This window comes from Schistocerca piceifrons, chromosome 9, assembly GCF_021461385.2.
Source record: "Schistocerca piceifrons isolate TAMUIC-IGC-003096 chromosome 9, iqSchPice1.1, whole genome shotgun sequence".
In the NCBI taxonomy this organism is placed as follows: Eukaryota; Metazoa; Arthropoda; class Insecta; order Orthoptera; family Acrididae; genus Schistocerca; species Schistocerca piceifrons.
The window spans coordinates 125,654,813-125,671,628 of NC_060146.1; the positions used below are offsets into that span (position 1 = coordinate 125,654,813).

The 16,816-nt window shown below is 44.2% G+C and overlaps 1 protein-coding gene across 1 annotated transcript in view; it reads left to right on the forward strand.

Annotated features, from left to right (window-relative positions):
- LOC124716750 (connectin-like) overlaps positions 1-16,816 on the forward strand; it is a 417,126-nt gene that overhangs the window by 359,038 nt on the left and 41,272 nt on the right. Inside the window, exon 7 of the mRNA XM_047243292.1 lies at positions 11,060-11,276. Coding sequence (XP_047099248.1) covers positions 11,060-11,276 — 217 coding nt within the window. The remainder of the gene's footprint in view (positions 1-11,059; positions 11,277-16,816) is intronic.

Genomic DNA, 16,816 nt, shown 5'->3' on the forward strand with positions numbered 1-16,816 from the left:
AAAAATGTCAAACCAAAGACACAGCACAAACAAAATACGGAATATAAACACACAGCGACAGTTGCCAACACAAAGCTCTGTAATCACACACATATACATGAAAAAATGGAAGGTGCAAGTGATATGTTATAATAAAAGTGGGTGAAGAGATTCGGAAATCTGCCAGCTGGAGCATGAGGACCGAATGAACACGTCCTCCGGAGCACACATATGGACTAACACTGGAAATCATAACTAACACCAAACGATAATTTAATATGCTTGTGTCACAGAAGTTGTTTCGAGTCTGAAAAACAAGATAATAAATGTAACATAATAACACATTGTAACTGCTACATAATACATTTATTATTACACGGCGCAGAAGGTGATTCGAAAATAAAAGATGTGAAATGCTTATGGCCAAATACAAGCAGCCTTTCATTTAGTTGCATAGACAGAATACACTTCCATGAAATTTGAAGCAACTAAGGAACGAAGGAAAACAAAATAATGACAGTTTGACTTTTATTGTCACTGGCGGAGAATACTGACTGAATGAATTCGCGACTGAGGGTAGGAGATGACTCGAATCATACACTAGTTACAGACTTTAACATTACATGATTAACTTCTTAAGTAAGAAAGCCGGTTATTTGTAACGACTTGTGGTGCATAAAACACTAATTTAAAGACGCTTCAAAACTTGTTATGAACAAAAACTGAAGTTCATTATCACAAGCAAGAAATAATTCACTGACAATGGAGCACAAACGAAACCAGAGCTACAGCGGTGATCCCAGAGCCAGAAAACGTGCTCTGAGTCCGGTGCTCCAGTGCTGGAGATGTCCGGTAGAGGTCAGCAACTACCAGTAAACGTGCTGCTGCTACTAGACACCTGGTAGACTCCGTAGTCGAACAACAAAATGTGGTTTCGCGCAGATACCAATAGCAATCGAAGGACCTCAAAATTCAAATTGCTCGGAGGACTATGGGACTTAACATCTGAGGTCATCAGTCCCCTAGAACTTAGAACTACTTAAACCTAACTAACCTAAGGACATCACAGACATCCATGCCCGAGGCAGGATTCGAACCTGCGACCGTAGCGGTCGCGCAGTTCCAGACTGAAGCGCCTAGAACCGCTCGGCCACACCGGCCGGCCTCGAAGGACCGCAAAAAGTTTGTATAGGTAATACGTTGATGGAATTGGAGTGTTACACGATGAATACCTTTGCCTAACTACACGAAACTGCTACGTGCATACTTCATTGTCTGTGACTTACGTTGATTAAAATTTAGTCCTCACACGAAACTACTTTCACTACAGAAAGAAAAAAAGAAAAAAAAAAAAACATCTCGTACGGATGAAGTGTGTTGAGAGTACCTGATGGCTACTGGCAGCGTCTAACGTTGCTCCAACCAGGTGTAGATCGCAACACGACTTTCGCAGAATTAGTCCACATGCCCTTTATCGTCATGTTTCAACCTTAGAGAAAGCTCAAAAGACGGGAGTACCGTAGCAGCAGGTGGCACAGGCGGTTGGTTCTAATATAGCGACTTCAGAATGGGACGCAGGACAGTTGCGTGTCGAGAGCGGTGGACACGGCTGCTTGCGAAAGGCCTAGACCACGAGAAGATCGAAGGACTGCCTGGCTGTCTCCCACAAATAGACGGATGACAACAGCTGAAACCCGTACGGATCAAACATGCAGTGACATCGCGAATCGACAGAGGCATGTTTCTGGAAACTAAGAGCAGATGTTCACTTAGATCAAAATTTAGAAATTATGAAAAGGAGATCCAGTTTTAACAGAATCGTCTGGAACATCCACTGTGCAAAGAAGGAGAGTACTGTAGTACTGCGGAATAATGAGGTACGTTCGAAGTTCTCTAGCGCTGTGGAGACTGCTGTAATTAATTCTTCAAAGAGCGATTCAGTAAAAGGGGAATCGCCGGCTCTAAAGAAGACAATCGTAGAAGTTAGGTAGACAAAGGCAGGTACAAGGAAGGTGACAACCAAAATGCCTTGCGTAATAACGAAAATACTGAAATTCACATGCGAAAGAAGGGTGTACAAAGCTTTTATGGGAAAGCAACAAAAAAATGGTTCAAATGGCCCTGAGCAATATGGGACTTAACATCTGTGGTCATCAGTCTCCTAGAACTTAGAACTACTTAAACCTGACTAACCTAAGGACATCACACACATCCACGCCCGAGGCAGGATTCGAACCTGCGACCGTAGCAGTCCCGCGGTTCGGGACTGAGCGCCTAGAACCGCTAGACCACCGCGGCCGGCAGGGAAAGCAACAAACAGAGCAACATAATTTTGAAATAAAATCGCTGAGTACGACTACCTTGGCTTCGGCTGTATGGGGTAATCATACTAACTACTAGTGACATACGAAAATTTGTCCTAGGACAATTTCCCGCTTGTCGCGAGCGACCACCTCAGCCACTTTCAGGGAGGAAGACACTATGACCCATAGAAGTTTAGGTCGGCCCAGCAAGCATACAGAGATAACCTAAGTAATTAATGTGACCGCTCGCGCTAAGAGGGAAATTCATTTTCATATGTCGCAAAAAGGTAGTGTATCTACACCTAATTCCGCTGATGTTGGCAGTCAGCGAATTTATACTAAGGTGACAACAGTCGTTGGATAGCTCCTAACATCGTGCGGAACTTTCTTTTGCGCGGCGTAGTGCAGCAGTTTGACGTAGTACGAACTCAACGAGTCATTGGAAGTCCACTGCACAAATACTGAGCCATGCTGCCTCTATAGCCGTCCATAATTGCGAAAGTGTCGCTGGTGCAAGATTTTGTGCGCCGATTGACTCTCGATTATCGCAAAACTGTTCGATGCGATTCATGTCCAGTGATTTGAGTGAGGCCGGCCAGGGTGGCCAAGCGGTTCTAGGTAGTTCTACAGTCTGGAACCGCGCGACCGCTACGCTCGTAGGTTCGAACCCAGCCTCGGGCATGGATGTGTGTGATGTCCTTAGGTTAGTTAGGTTTAGGACGTTCTAGGTTCTAGGGGACTGATGACCTCGGAAGCTAAGTCCAATAGTGCTCAGAGCCATTTGAACCATTTGAGTAGGCAAATCATTTGCTCAGATTGTTCAGATTGTTCTTCAAACAAGTCGCAAAGAATTGTGGCCCGATGACGTGGCGTATTGTCATCCATAAAAATTCGATTGTTGCTTAAGAACATGATGCCCACGAATAGTGGCAAATGGGCTCCAAGTAACAGAAGGTAAACATTTACAAACAATGATCGATTCAGTTGGACCATAGGACAGAGTCCATTCCATGTGAGCATAGCCCATACTACTGTGGGAACATCACCAACTGCACAGAGACTTTTGACAATTGCGGTCCGTGACTTCGTGGGGTCAGCCCCACACTCGAACCCTGCCATCATCTCATACCAACAGAAATCTGGACCATGGTTTTCCAGTTGTCTAGGGTCCAACAGGTGTGATCACGAGCTTAGGAAAGGAACTACAGGTTCATGCTGGTAGAAAAGACACTCGCCTCGGTGGCCTGCTACTATTGGCCATTAAGGCCAAATTTCGAAGCACTGACCTAACGTATACGTTTGTCGTACGTCCCACATTCATTTCTGCGGTTATTTCACGCGGTGTTGCTTGTCTGTTAGCACTGACAACTTTACACAAACGCCACTGTTCGCAGCTCTTCAGTCGGCCACTGCGTTATCCTTGGTGACAGATAATGCCCGAAGGTTCGAATTCTCGGCACGCTCTTGACAGTGTGGATATCGGAATATTCAATTCCATAATCATTTTCGAAATCGAATGTCCCATGTGTGTAGTTCCAACTACAGTTCTGCGTTCAAACTCTGAAAATACCTGTGCGGCCATCATCACGTCGGAAACCTTTTCACATGAACCTCCTGAGTAAAAATCGGAGCCCTGTCAGTTCACCGTCCTTTTATATATCTTGTTCGCGATGCTACAGCCAACTTGTAAATGCATATCGCTACCCCAATACTTTTTGTTTCCTCAGTGTATTTCGAACTAATTTAGCATTGTTGTCGGTCGTCGGTCGTCGTTCTTTCAGACATGCAAGTAAGTAATATAATCCACTTATGAATGAAATAAATATGAACTGCAAGGAAGTGAAGGCAAAATAACTGCAAGAAAAATGTGAAGAAATAGAGAAAGAATTCGTGTTTGGAAGGGTTTATTCAGCATGAACAAAAGTCAAAATAATCTATGGCAGAATTAATAGCAAAGGCGTCTACAGCAAGAGTGTAACAGGAATAATGTGCAGGAGAATGGAAAAGAAGTTTGATGATCTGTTAGAAGATGATCAGTTTGGCTGGGGGGAAAGGTAGAGAGACCGGAGAGGAAGTTGTGATGTAGTACTTGATAATGAATGCAAGACTTACAAAAAACAAAACACCTTCATAGGATTATAGGACTCAGAAAAAGTTCAGTCATGCGAAATGGTGCAAGACGCTTCGAATTCCGGAAAAATTGATGTAATTTATATGAAAAGATGGATGATATACAATATGTGTACGAACCAAGAAGGGACAGTAAGAATTGGAAAACTGGAACGAAGTGCTCGCATTAAAAATGGTGCTGGTATACACTGAAGAAACAGTGACAGAAATAACACAAAAGTTCACGATTGTGATTGAATTTCTGGTTGAAAGAATAACAATGACAAGATTTGGAGATGACATGGCTATTGTCAGTGAAAGTGAGCAAGAAGTATGCCTAGTGGTATAAAATATCAGCCTCACTTTGAAGAAGAAATTTCTGGGAATGAACATTTGGAGGAGAGTGTAGTGTGGTAGCAGGTCATGGACGGTGAGAAAACTGAACAAGAAGAGAACTGAAGCGTCTGAGATATGGTGAAATATGCATAAGGATGTGAAAAGTGTGAAAGGTTTGACTGGTAAGACAAGTAATGTAGATGACATCCGCAGAAAAGGTGTGTGGACGACATTGACAAGAGGGCCAGGATGACAGGACATTGTTAACTATTGGCGGTAACTATAGAGGGTAAAAATCGTGAAGGAAGACATAACTTGGAATACGTCCAACAAATTATTAAGGACGTAATGTATAAGTGCTGCTTGAACATGGAGAGATTGGCACAGCAGAAAAACTTGTGGTGAGCCGCGTCACACAAGTCAGAAGACTGACGACAAAAAAATTGAGTTCTTGAAATTGTATGTGCTGTTTACTGCTGACACCATGCTTCAGACAACAAAGACTTACATGGCGTTCAGCCAGAGTCAACTGGGACACTGAGTGGTTTTCTGTGGTCTTCAGTGATGAGGGTCGCTTCTCTCCATAGCCGTCAGTCAGGTAGATACTAAGCTGACTATAGACGACAAGGTGAAAAGTAACGGGAAGTAATGATTCTACCCATACTTCTATCCGTATCCCCCCTGGAAGGTGGCGCGTGGGTCTGGTCTTGTAAACGTAATGGGTAGGCCGAATGTAGGAAGTGAGTAGGAGCAGGTGACGTAAGATTCTCGGTACAGCTGTTTACGTGAAAGTACATTTAATGGAGAATATTAGTCAATGACATACATAACTTTGCACTGAAGAGCCTGTAGGTGCGAAACTGGATAGGCATCATCGCTAATAGCCACTAGTCGTAGGAAAACTTGTGGTGAGCCGCGTCACACCAGTCAGAAGACTGACGACAAAAAAATTGAGTTCTTGAAATTGTATGTGCTGTTTACTGCTGACACCATGCTTCAGACAACAAAGACTTACATGGCGTTCAGCCAGAGTCAACTGGGACACTGAGTGGTTTTCTGTGGTCTTCAGTGATGAGAGTCGCTTCTCTCCATAGCCGTCAGTCAGGTAGATACTAAGCTGACTATAGACGACAAGGTGAAAAGTAACGGGAAGTAATGATTCTACACATACTTCTATCCGTATCCCCCCTCGAAGGTGGCGCGTGGGTCTGGTCTTGTAAACGTAATGGGTAGGCCAAATGTAGGAAGTGAGTAGGAGCAGGTGACGTAAGATTCTCGGTACAGCTGTTTACGTGAAAGTACATTTAATGGAGAATATTAGTCAATGACATACATAACTTTGCTGCGGTAAGATAGATACCGCCTACAGGAAAATTAAAGAGACCTTTGGAGATAAGAGAACGACTTGTATGAATATCAAGAGCTCAGATGGAAACCCAGTACTAAGCAAAGAAGGGAAAGCAAAAGGTGGAAGGAGTATATAGAGGGTCTATACAAGGGCGATGTACTTGAGGACAATATTATGGATATGGAAGAGGATGTAGATGAAGATGAAATGGGAGATACGATACTGCGTGAAGAGTCTGACAGAGCACTGAAAGACCTGAGTCGAAACAAGGCCCCCGGAGTAGACAATATTCCATTGGAACTACTGACGGCCGTGGGAGAGCCAGTCATGACAAAACTCTACCATCTGGCGAGCAAGATGTATGAAACAGGCGAAATACCCTCAGACTTAAAGAAGAATATAATAATTCCAATCCCAAAGAAAGCAGGTGTTGACAGATGTGAAAATTACCGAACTATCAGCTTAATAAGTCACAGCTGCAAAATACTAACACGAATTCTTTACAGACGAGTGGAAAAACTAGTAGAAGCCAACCTCGGGGAAGATCAGTTTGGATTCCGTAGAAACACTGGAACACGTGAGGCAATACTGACCTTACGACTTATCTTAGAAGAAAGATTAAGGAAAGGCAAACCTACGTTTCTAGCATTTGTAGACTTAGAGAAAGCTTTTGACAATGTTGACTGGAATACTCTCTTTCACATTCTTAAAGTGGCAGGGGTAAAATACAGGGAGCGAAAGGCTATTTACAATTTGTACAGAAACCAGATGGCAGTTATAAGAGTCGAGGGACATGAAAGGGAAGCAGTGGTTGGGAAGGGAGTAAGACAGGGTTGTAGCCTCTCCCCGATGTTGTTCAATCTGTATATTGAGCAAGCAGTAAAGGAAACAAAAGAAAAGTTCGTAGTAGGTATTAAAATACATGGAGAAGAAATAAAAATTTTGAGGTTCGCCGATGACATTGTAATTCTGTCAGAGACAGCAAAGGACTTGGAAGAGCAGTTGAATGGAATGGACAGTGTCTTGAAAGGAGGATATAAGATGAACATCAACAAAAGCAAAACAAGGATAATGGAATGTAGTCTAATTAAGTCGGGTGATGCTGAGAGAATTAGATTAGGAAATGAGGCACTTAAAGTAGTAAAGGAGTTTTGCTATTTGGGGAGTAAATAACTGATGGTGGTCGAAGTAGAGAGGATATAAAATGTAGGCTGGCAATGGCAAGGAAAGCGTTTCTGAAGAAGAGAAATTTGTTTACATCCAGTATTGATTTAAGTGTCAGGAAGTCATTTCTGAAAGTATTCGTATGGAGTGTAGCCATGTATGGAAGTGAAACATGGACGATAAATACACTCCTGGAAATTGAAATAAGAACACCGTGAATTCATTGTCCCAGGAAGGGGAAACTTTATTGACGCATTCCTGGGGTCAGGTACATCACATGATCACACTGACAGAACCACAGGCACATAGACACAGGCAACAGAGCATGCACAATGTCGGCACTAGTACAGTGTATATCCACCTTTCGCAGCAATGCAGGCTGCTATTCTCCCATGGAGACGATCGTAGAGATGCTGGATGTAGTCCTGTGGAACGGCTTGCCATGCCATTTCCACCTGGCGCCTCAGTTGGACAAGCGTTCGTGCTGGACGTGCAGACCGCGTGAGACGATGCTTCATCCAGTCCCAAACATGCTCAATGGGGGACAGATCCGGAGATCTTGCTGGCCAGGGTAGTTGACTTACACCTTCTAGAGCACGTTGGGTGGCACGGGATACATGCGGACGTGCATTGTCCTGTTGGAACAGCAAGTTCCCTTGCCGATCTAGGAATGGTAGAACGATGGGTTCGATGACGGTTTGGATGTACCGTGCACTATTCAGTGTCCCCTCGACGATCACCAGTGGTGTACGGCCAGTGTAGGAGATCGCTCCCCACACCATGATGCCGGGTGTTGGCCCTGTGTGCCTCGGTCGTATGCAGTCCTGATTGTGGCGCTCACCTGCACGGCGCCAAACACGCATACGACCATCATTGGCACCAAGGCAGAAGCGACTCTCATCGCTGAAGACGACACGTCTCCATTCGTCCCTCCATTCACGCCTGTCGCGACATCACTGGAGGCGGGCTGCACGATGTTGGGGCGTGAGCGGAAGACGGCCTAACGGTGTGCGGGACCGTAGACCAGCTTCATGGAGACGGTTGCGAATGGTCCTCGCCGATACAGCAGGAGCAACAGTGTCCCTAATTTGCTGGGAAGTGGCGGTGCGGTCCCCTACGGCACTGCGTAGGAGTCTACGATCTTGGCGTGCATCCGTGCGTCGCTGCGGTCCGGTCCCAGGTCGACGGGCACGTGCACCTTCCGCCGACCACTGGCGACAACATCGATGTACTGTGGAGACCTCACGCCCCACGTGTTGAGCAATTCGGCGGTACGTCCACCCGGTCTCCCGCATGCCCACTATACGCCCTCGCTCAAAGTCCATCAACTGCACATACGGTTCACGTCCACACTGTCGCGGCATGCTACCAGTGTTAGAGACTGCGATGGAGCTCCGTATGCCACGGCAAACTGGCTGACAGTGACGGCGGCGGTGCACAAATGCTGCGCAGCTAGCGCCATTCGACGGCCAACACCGCGGTTCCTGGTGTGTCCGCTGTGCCGTGCGTGTGATCATTGCTTGTACAGCCCTCTCGCAGTGTCCAGAGCAAGTATGGTGGGTCTGACACACCGGTGTCAATGTGTTCTTTTTTCCATTTCCAGGAGTGTAATTTGGACAAGAAGAGAATAGAAGCTTTCGAAATGTGGTGCTACAGAAGAATGCTGAAGATTAAATGGGTAGATCACATAACTAATGAGGAGGTATTGAATAGGATTGGGGAGGAGAGAAGTTTGTGGCACAACTTGACCAGAAGAAGGGATCGGTTGGTAGGACATGTTCTGAGGCATCAAGGGATCACCAATTTAGTATTGGAGGGCAGCGTGGAGGGTAAAAATCGTAGAGGGAGTCCAAGAGATGAATACACTAAGCAGATTCAGAAGGATGTAGGTTGCAGTAGGTACTGGGAGATGAAAAAGCTTGCACAGGATAGAGTAGCATGGAGAGCTGCATCAAATCAGTCTCAGGACTGAAGACCACAACAACAACAGTAGGACAAACTATCATTGAAGTAACAGTCAGTAATGGCCCCCTATGAAGTAGAAACAAGGTTGCTAGGTCGTCTCCTCGGAATCAAATGGGCTTAATCTGGAGCGGAACTCGTAGATCTCCACAGCGCCGGCTAGAGGGCGCTGTCGTCGGTGTCGGTGTCGGTGTCCTTGTGGAAATCTAAGAACTTGCATCTACGCCGTGGCATCGTCGCTATCGATACCTCACTTCCGAAACCTATACTTCTGAAACCATACTGCTGAAACTGTTAGAATCTTAGTGCGGGGAGCTGCTGGATATGACAACAGGACTTACTGGTAGTAAACGGAGGGACCCTGATTGCTAATCAATTGGGCAAAAACGGTAAACGTCTTCGCTACATCCTTCAGGATCAGGGTACCATATCGCATATCCCAAGAGGTGTTGTTCAAAAATGTGTGTGAAATCTTATGGGACTTAACTGCTAAGGTCATCAGTCCCTAAGCTTATGCACTACTTAACCTAAATAATCCTAAAGACAAACACACGCACCGGGATCAGCGGCACAGTCCATGACTGCAGCGCCCTAGACCGCTCGTATCCCAAGAGTATAAGCTATGCTCTACACTGCAGCTCACCTCACAGATGTCTTCAGGACTGTAAGGAAACTTCAATGTCCAGGTTGTCCAATTCATTTGTCATCCATAGAGCATGTCTGGAATGTGATAGGAAGCCAGGTTCTGCACTAACATTAGGGGAATGCTGTACGAAAAGAGTCCTACTTGTGATGACAACATAATCCTTGTGTTCAGAATGTGTATTTACATGTCATGTGTGTCCCAGAAGTAGTCCATGAGCATCCTTCATGCGTAAACACTGTATAATAAACGCATCAGAAGAGACGTCAAGATCAGGGCTTTTTTCGGATTGACGCTACAATAATACCAACAACATCCATGCACAGTATCACACAATCTAAGAGTGTGTTGTAAGAGGCCAGAGACTATTTAACACACATTAAGATAAGTAATCCAACTTATATTTCCTGCACCTCCAGGGGATGATGTAAGTTGGGTAGCGTATATTAAGGATCCTGAAATGTTTTTCAGGCTAGTTTTATTTTGTCTATGCTGTATATAACTGTCTCTCTCTCTCTCTCTCTCTCTCTCTCTCTCTCTCTCTCTCTCTCTCCTCTCACACACACACACACACACACACACACACACACACACACACACACACACGACTACTATTTATGCCTAGGTCAACGGACAGTGCACATTCTCCAAAGATTAAATGGAAAATACTCCCAATCCCCTCACTTCTATCGAATGTTGTTTGGTGATTTCCGATAATACCATAAATGAAAATTCTGAATTAGAATCCTCTCTACTCCCCACCAGCTCACCTAGTACACTCTAAACACAACAAAATCCGACGTACCACTCAGAAATTTTCCAAATTGGATCGAAAACGGTTTATCTGATGTAGATATACAGACAAACACATCTTCAAGTTTCCAGAATAACTGGTTGATTTATTCAAGACAAAGAGGTTCTCCAGAAACCTAAGGGATATCGTTCCAAATTCCGCCCAACTGGCGCTTTAGATTATCAAAAACACAAGCTGGTTGGAAGACCCTACCCATAATGCTCCAAACGTTCTCAATTGGGGATGGATCCGTCGACTTTGCTGCCCTGGAACTGGGACCTGAAAGCTCTCCCTCTTACCTAAGTTTGTAAACCTGCCACAGATGGAGGTGTTGTCCATCCATAAACGTATGTCTCCTCCCCCTCCCCCCCATCCCTGTCCTACCTGGATCTGTGACTTGACACCCTTGCACTGTTCCCCAGGTTGTTCGCGAATCTGCCACAGCTGGAGGTGCTGTCGCTCCAGTACGCCAGCATCAACCGTGTGACGCCGTACGCGCTGGCCAACAGTTCCAGCCTCAGGGAGGCGTCGCTGTCCAGGAACCAGTTCGTCAAGTTGGCGCCGCGAGCCTTCCACTCCCTCCCTAGGCTGGAATCACTGTATCTCAGCGAGAACCGCATCCAGGAGCTCCACCGCGACGTGAGTATACCATACTGCTGGTGGCTGATCCACAATATCTCCTATACTCAGTGAAATCCACTGTTGGCATCTTCTGTGATTATCAGCAGAGTGGCAGCGTCTCCGAGAAGCAAAGGTTCGACGACTTTCCTAGTGTAGGCGAATTGTCGGATTCCTATGAGATCTACTTAAAGACAACTTTTCCTGTTCTTATATGAAGGTGTTTTCCTCCTGGCACTTCCTTCATTCTCATAGAGCCAATACTGCAGTGAGGCCAAAATACAAGGGCGTGAAGAAAAGTAATGCCCTCGAATTTTTAATGTGAATACTGTTACAGATTTTTTAAATGAAACGAACTTGATAAATACGCTACGTCTTTATTCTTCATGTCTACATATCCATTTTCCAACATAATCAACCTGGTTTCTCCCAGTGAGAGACTTTTTTGTCGATACCGTCTTTATGTAATGTTTGACTTGGTGGACAGAATGAAAGTCCTCGAAGATGTTCTTTTATGTTTTGGAAATAGGGGAAAATCGGATAGTGCCAATTCGGATATGTATGGAGGGCGATCGATGACAGTGAATCCAAGGCGTCGGATTGTTGCAGATGTCGCAGGGATCGTGTTTGGTGTGACATTGTCACGCTGAAGGAGTGGAGCGACCGCTACGGTCGAAGGTTCGAATCCTGCCTCGGGCATGGATGTGTGTGATGTCCTTAGGTTAGTTAGGTTTAAGTAATTCTAATTTCTAGGGGACTGATGACCTCAGATGTTGAGTTCCATAGTGCTTAGAGCCATTTGAACCATTTTTGAAGGAGTGGAAGCTGCATGTGTGGAAGAACTCTACGAGGCTCCACTTCAGCACACTGATTCTCAAGTACCGGCGTAGTTACGTTACGCACTGCCAACTATTCAGTTTGGTGACATCTTGTGACAGAGGGCTCCAATATGCAGTCATGAAGAATAACGATGTAGAATGTTAGTAACTTTTAGTTTAATTTAAAAGACCTACGATTCTTCGCATAAAATATTCGGATGCATTACTTTCCTGCACGCCCTCGTAAAAATGGCCCAGATAATGCTCTCTATGACAAAAAGTAACCCACCCAAAGGAATTACGAGGGTGAGTCAAATGAAAACCTTAAATTTTTTAAATATTATTTATTGTGCAGAAGTGGTACAAAGCTGTATCACTTTTCAACATAATCTCCCCCACGCTCAATGCAAGTCCTCCAGCGCTTACAAAGTGCATAAATTCCTTAAAAAAAACTTCTTTTCGTAGTCCGCGCCACCACTCATGCTGCTGTGACAAACATGCATCACCGTACTGAACCTTCATTCGTTGTTGAATTACAGCAGGTTTCACACCTTTACTACGCAAAAACCGAATAACAGGACGCTGTTCTTCCCTGGTGCAAGTCGCAAGTGGGGCGGCCTTCTTTATACTGATGTGTGCATCTGCACTAGGCTGCCACCTACAGGCCACTCTGCACGCTGTTTGTAGTACGCTTACCAGCTTACAGGATAACGGCGCGAAATTTCGATTTGTTATTACAAATTTAAGGTTTTCATTTGACTCACCCTCGTATCTGAATGGGACGGATATCGGTAGATGTGATACACATGTACAGACAAACAACTGATTACTATGTAAGAGAAACTGGATGATTTATTCAAGAGAAATAGCTTCAATAACTGTGCAAGTCACTAAAGCGTTAGTCCACCTCTGGATCTTATGCAAGAAGTTCGCCTTTCTATTGATTGACAAATTTGTTTTATATCCTCCCGAGAGATGTTGTTGTGGTCTTCAGTCCTGAGACTGGTTTGATGCAGCTCTCCATGCTACTCTATCCTGTGCAAGCTTCTTCATCTCCCAGTACCTACTGCAACATACATCCTTCTGAATCTGCTTAGTGTATTCATCTCTTGGTCTCCCTCTACGATTTTTACCCTCCACGCTGCCCTCCAATGCTAAATTTGTGATCCCTTGATGCCTCAAAACATGTCCTACCAACCGATCCCTTCTTCTAGTCAAGTTGTGCCACAAACTTCTCTTCTCCCCAATCCTATTCAATACCTCCTCATTAGTTACGTGGTCTACCCACCTTATCTTCAGCATTCTTCTGTAGCACCACATTTCGAAAGCTTCTATTCTCTTCTTGTCCAAACTGGTTATCGTCCATGTTTCACTTCCATACATGGCTACACTCCATACAAATACTTTCAGAAACGACTTCCTGACACTTAAATCTATACTCGATGTTAACAAATTCCTTTTCTTCAGAAACGATTTCCTTGCCATTGCCAGTCTACATTTTATATCCTCTCTACTTCGACCATCATCAATTATTTTACTCCCTAAATAGCGAAACTCCTTTACTACTTTAAGTGTCTCATTTCCTAATCTAATCCCCTCAGCATCACCCGATTTAATTTGACTACATTCCATTATCCTTGTTTTGCTTTTGTTGATGTTCATCTTATATCCTCCTTTCAAGACACTGTCCATTCCGTTCAACTGCTCTTCCAAGTCCTTTGCTGTCTCTGACAGAATTACAATGTCATCAGCGAACCTCAAAGTTTTTATTTCTTCTCCATGGACTTTAATACCTACTCCGAACTTTTCTTTTGTTTCCTTTACTGCTTGCTCAATATACAGATTGAATAAAATCGGGGAGAGGCTACAACCCTGTCTTACTCCCTTCCCAACCACTGCTTCCCTTTCATGCCCCTCGACTCTTATAACTGCCATCTGGTTTCTGTACAAATTGTAAATAGCCTTTCGCTCCCTGTATTTCACCCCTGCCACCTTCAGAATTTGAAAGAGAGTATTCCAGTTAACGTTGTCAAAAGCTTTCTCTAAGTCTACAAATGCTAGAAACGTAGGTTTGCCTCTTCTTAATCTTTCTTCTAAGATAAGTCGTAAGGTTAGTGTTGCCTCACGTGTTCCAACATTTCTGCGGCATCCAAACTGATCTTCCCCGAGGTCCGCTTCTACCAGTTTATCCATTCGTCTGTAAAGAATTCGCGTTAGTATTTTGCAGCTGTGACTTATTAAGCTGATAGTTCGGTAATTTTCACATCTGTCAACACCTGCTTTCTTTGGGATTGGAATTATTATATTCTTCTTGAAGTCTGTGGGTATTTCGCCTGTCTCATACATCTTGCTCACCAGATGGTAGAGTTTTGTCATGACTGGCTCTCCCAAGGCCATCAGTAGTTCTAATGGAATGTTGTCTACTCCCGGGGCCTTGTTTCGACTCAGGTCTTTCAGTGCTCTGTCAAACTCTTCACGCAGTATCTTATCTCCCATTTCATCTTCATCTACATCCTCTTCCATTTCCATAATATTGTCTTCAAGTACATCGCCCTTGTATAGACCCTCTATATACTCCTTCCACCTTTCTGCCTTCCCTTCTTTGCTTAGAACTGGGTTTCCATCCGAGCTCTTGATATTCATACAAGTGGTTCTCTTCTCTCCGAAGGTCTCTTTAATTTTCCTGTAGGCAGTATCTATCTTACCCCTAGTGAGACAAGCCTCTACATCCTTACATTTTTCCTCTAGCCATCCCTGCTTAGCCATTTTGCACTTCCTGTCGATCTCATTTATGAGACGTTTGTATTCCTTTTTGCCTGCTTCATTTACTGCATTTTTATATTTTCTCCTTTCATCAATTAAATTCAGTATTTCCTCTGTTACCCAAGGGTTTCTATTAGCCCCCGTCTTTTTACCTACTTGATCCTCTGCTGCCTTCACTACTTGATCCCTCAGAGCTACCCATTCTTCTTCTACTGTATTTCTTTCCCCCATTCCTGTCAATTGTTCCCTTATGCTCTCCCGAGAGATAACGTGCCAAATTCTGTCCAACTGGCGAGTTAGATCTTCAAAATACCGAGTTGGTTGAAGGCCTCTACCCATAATGCTCCAAACGTTCTCAGTTGAGGAGAGATACAGCAACCTTATTGGCCAAGGAAGGCTCAGCAAGCGCGAAGACAAGCAGTAGAAACAGACGTCGTGTTGAAACGGGCATTACCTTCCTGAAGTGTCAGCCAGGACGGCGTGTCATTATTGGCAGCAGTACAGAGCACAGAATCTCGTCGACGTAACGCTGTGTCATGAGGTCGCTCCTGATGAGCACCATCAGTCCAAAAAGTGTTTGTAGTTCAACATTTTTCCTTAATATGGTCGAGAACAAAAATCAAAAACACACGACCACATTAAGACCTATAGTAATATGTGGATCAGAAGGGAAGAAGTCATCTCAGAGTGGCTGGGTGAACCACTAGACGACGATATTTACATAGGGGGGCTGTCATCTGGTACTGGCGCACCCTCTGAGCACGAAGAGATCAATAACGCAATAGATCAGTCAGACAGCGAATCTGATACCTCAGCAACAACTGTTTCTCAATATACAGATAGTGAAACCTTTCAGACAGCAAATCTGATAATTCACCTACAGCTGTTTCTCAATGTACAGATAGTGAAACCTTTCAGACAGCAAATCTGATAATTCTCGCTGTTGAGAGGAATGTCGTTACACGTATTGCCAAATGCATTGAGGTTGACGGACATCATTTTGAGCATTTATTGCATTGATGTGGTATTTACAGGTAATCAAGCTGTAACAACATGCGTTCTCAGAAATGATAAGTTCACAAAGGTACATGTATCACATTGTAACAACCGAAATAAAATGGTCAAACGTACCTACGTTCTGTATTTTAATTTAAGAAATCTACTTGCTACCAACCGTTCGTCTAAAATTGTGAACCGTATGTTTTTGACTATTACAACGCCATCTGTCACAAAGCGAAAAAAGTGGTCCAACTAAAACATTCATATTTCTTTACGTACTAAACGAATAAGTAATAAAAAATGGGGGTTCCTATTTAAAAAAAAAAAAAAACAGTTGAGATCCGTTTGACCTATGGCAGCGCCATCTAGCGCGCCAACCATAGCGCCATCTGGTTTCCCCCTTCAAGCTAGATGAGTTTCGTTCTTAGTAGTTTTTTCATTTGATGCTTATTTCGTGAGATATTTTGCCCGGTCACTATCAATGGACCATCCTATATACATATGACCACTAAAATTGCTACACCAAGAAGAAATGCAGATGATAATCGAGTATTTATTCGACAAATATATTATAGTAGAACTGACATGTGGTTAAATTTTCACGCAATTTGGGTGCATAGATCCTGAGAAATCAGTACCCAGAACAACCACGTCTGGCCGTAATAAGGGCCTTGATACGCCTGGGCATTGAGTCAAACAGAGGTAGGATGGCGTGCACAGGTACATCTACCAATGCAGCTTCAACACGATACCACAGTGCATCAGCGTATTGTGACGAGTTAGTTGCTCGGCCACAATTGAACAGACGTTTTCAATTGGTTTGAGATCTGGAGAATGTGCTGTCCAGGGCAGCAGTCGAACACTTTCTGTATCCAGAAAGGCACGTACAGGACCTGCAACATGTGGTCGTGCATTATCCTGCTGAAATGTAGGGTTTCGCATGGATCGAATGAAGGGTAGGGCCACGGGTCGTAACACATC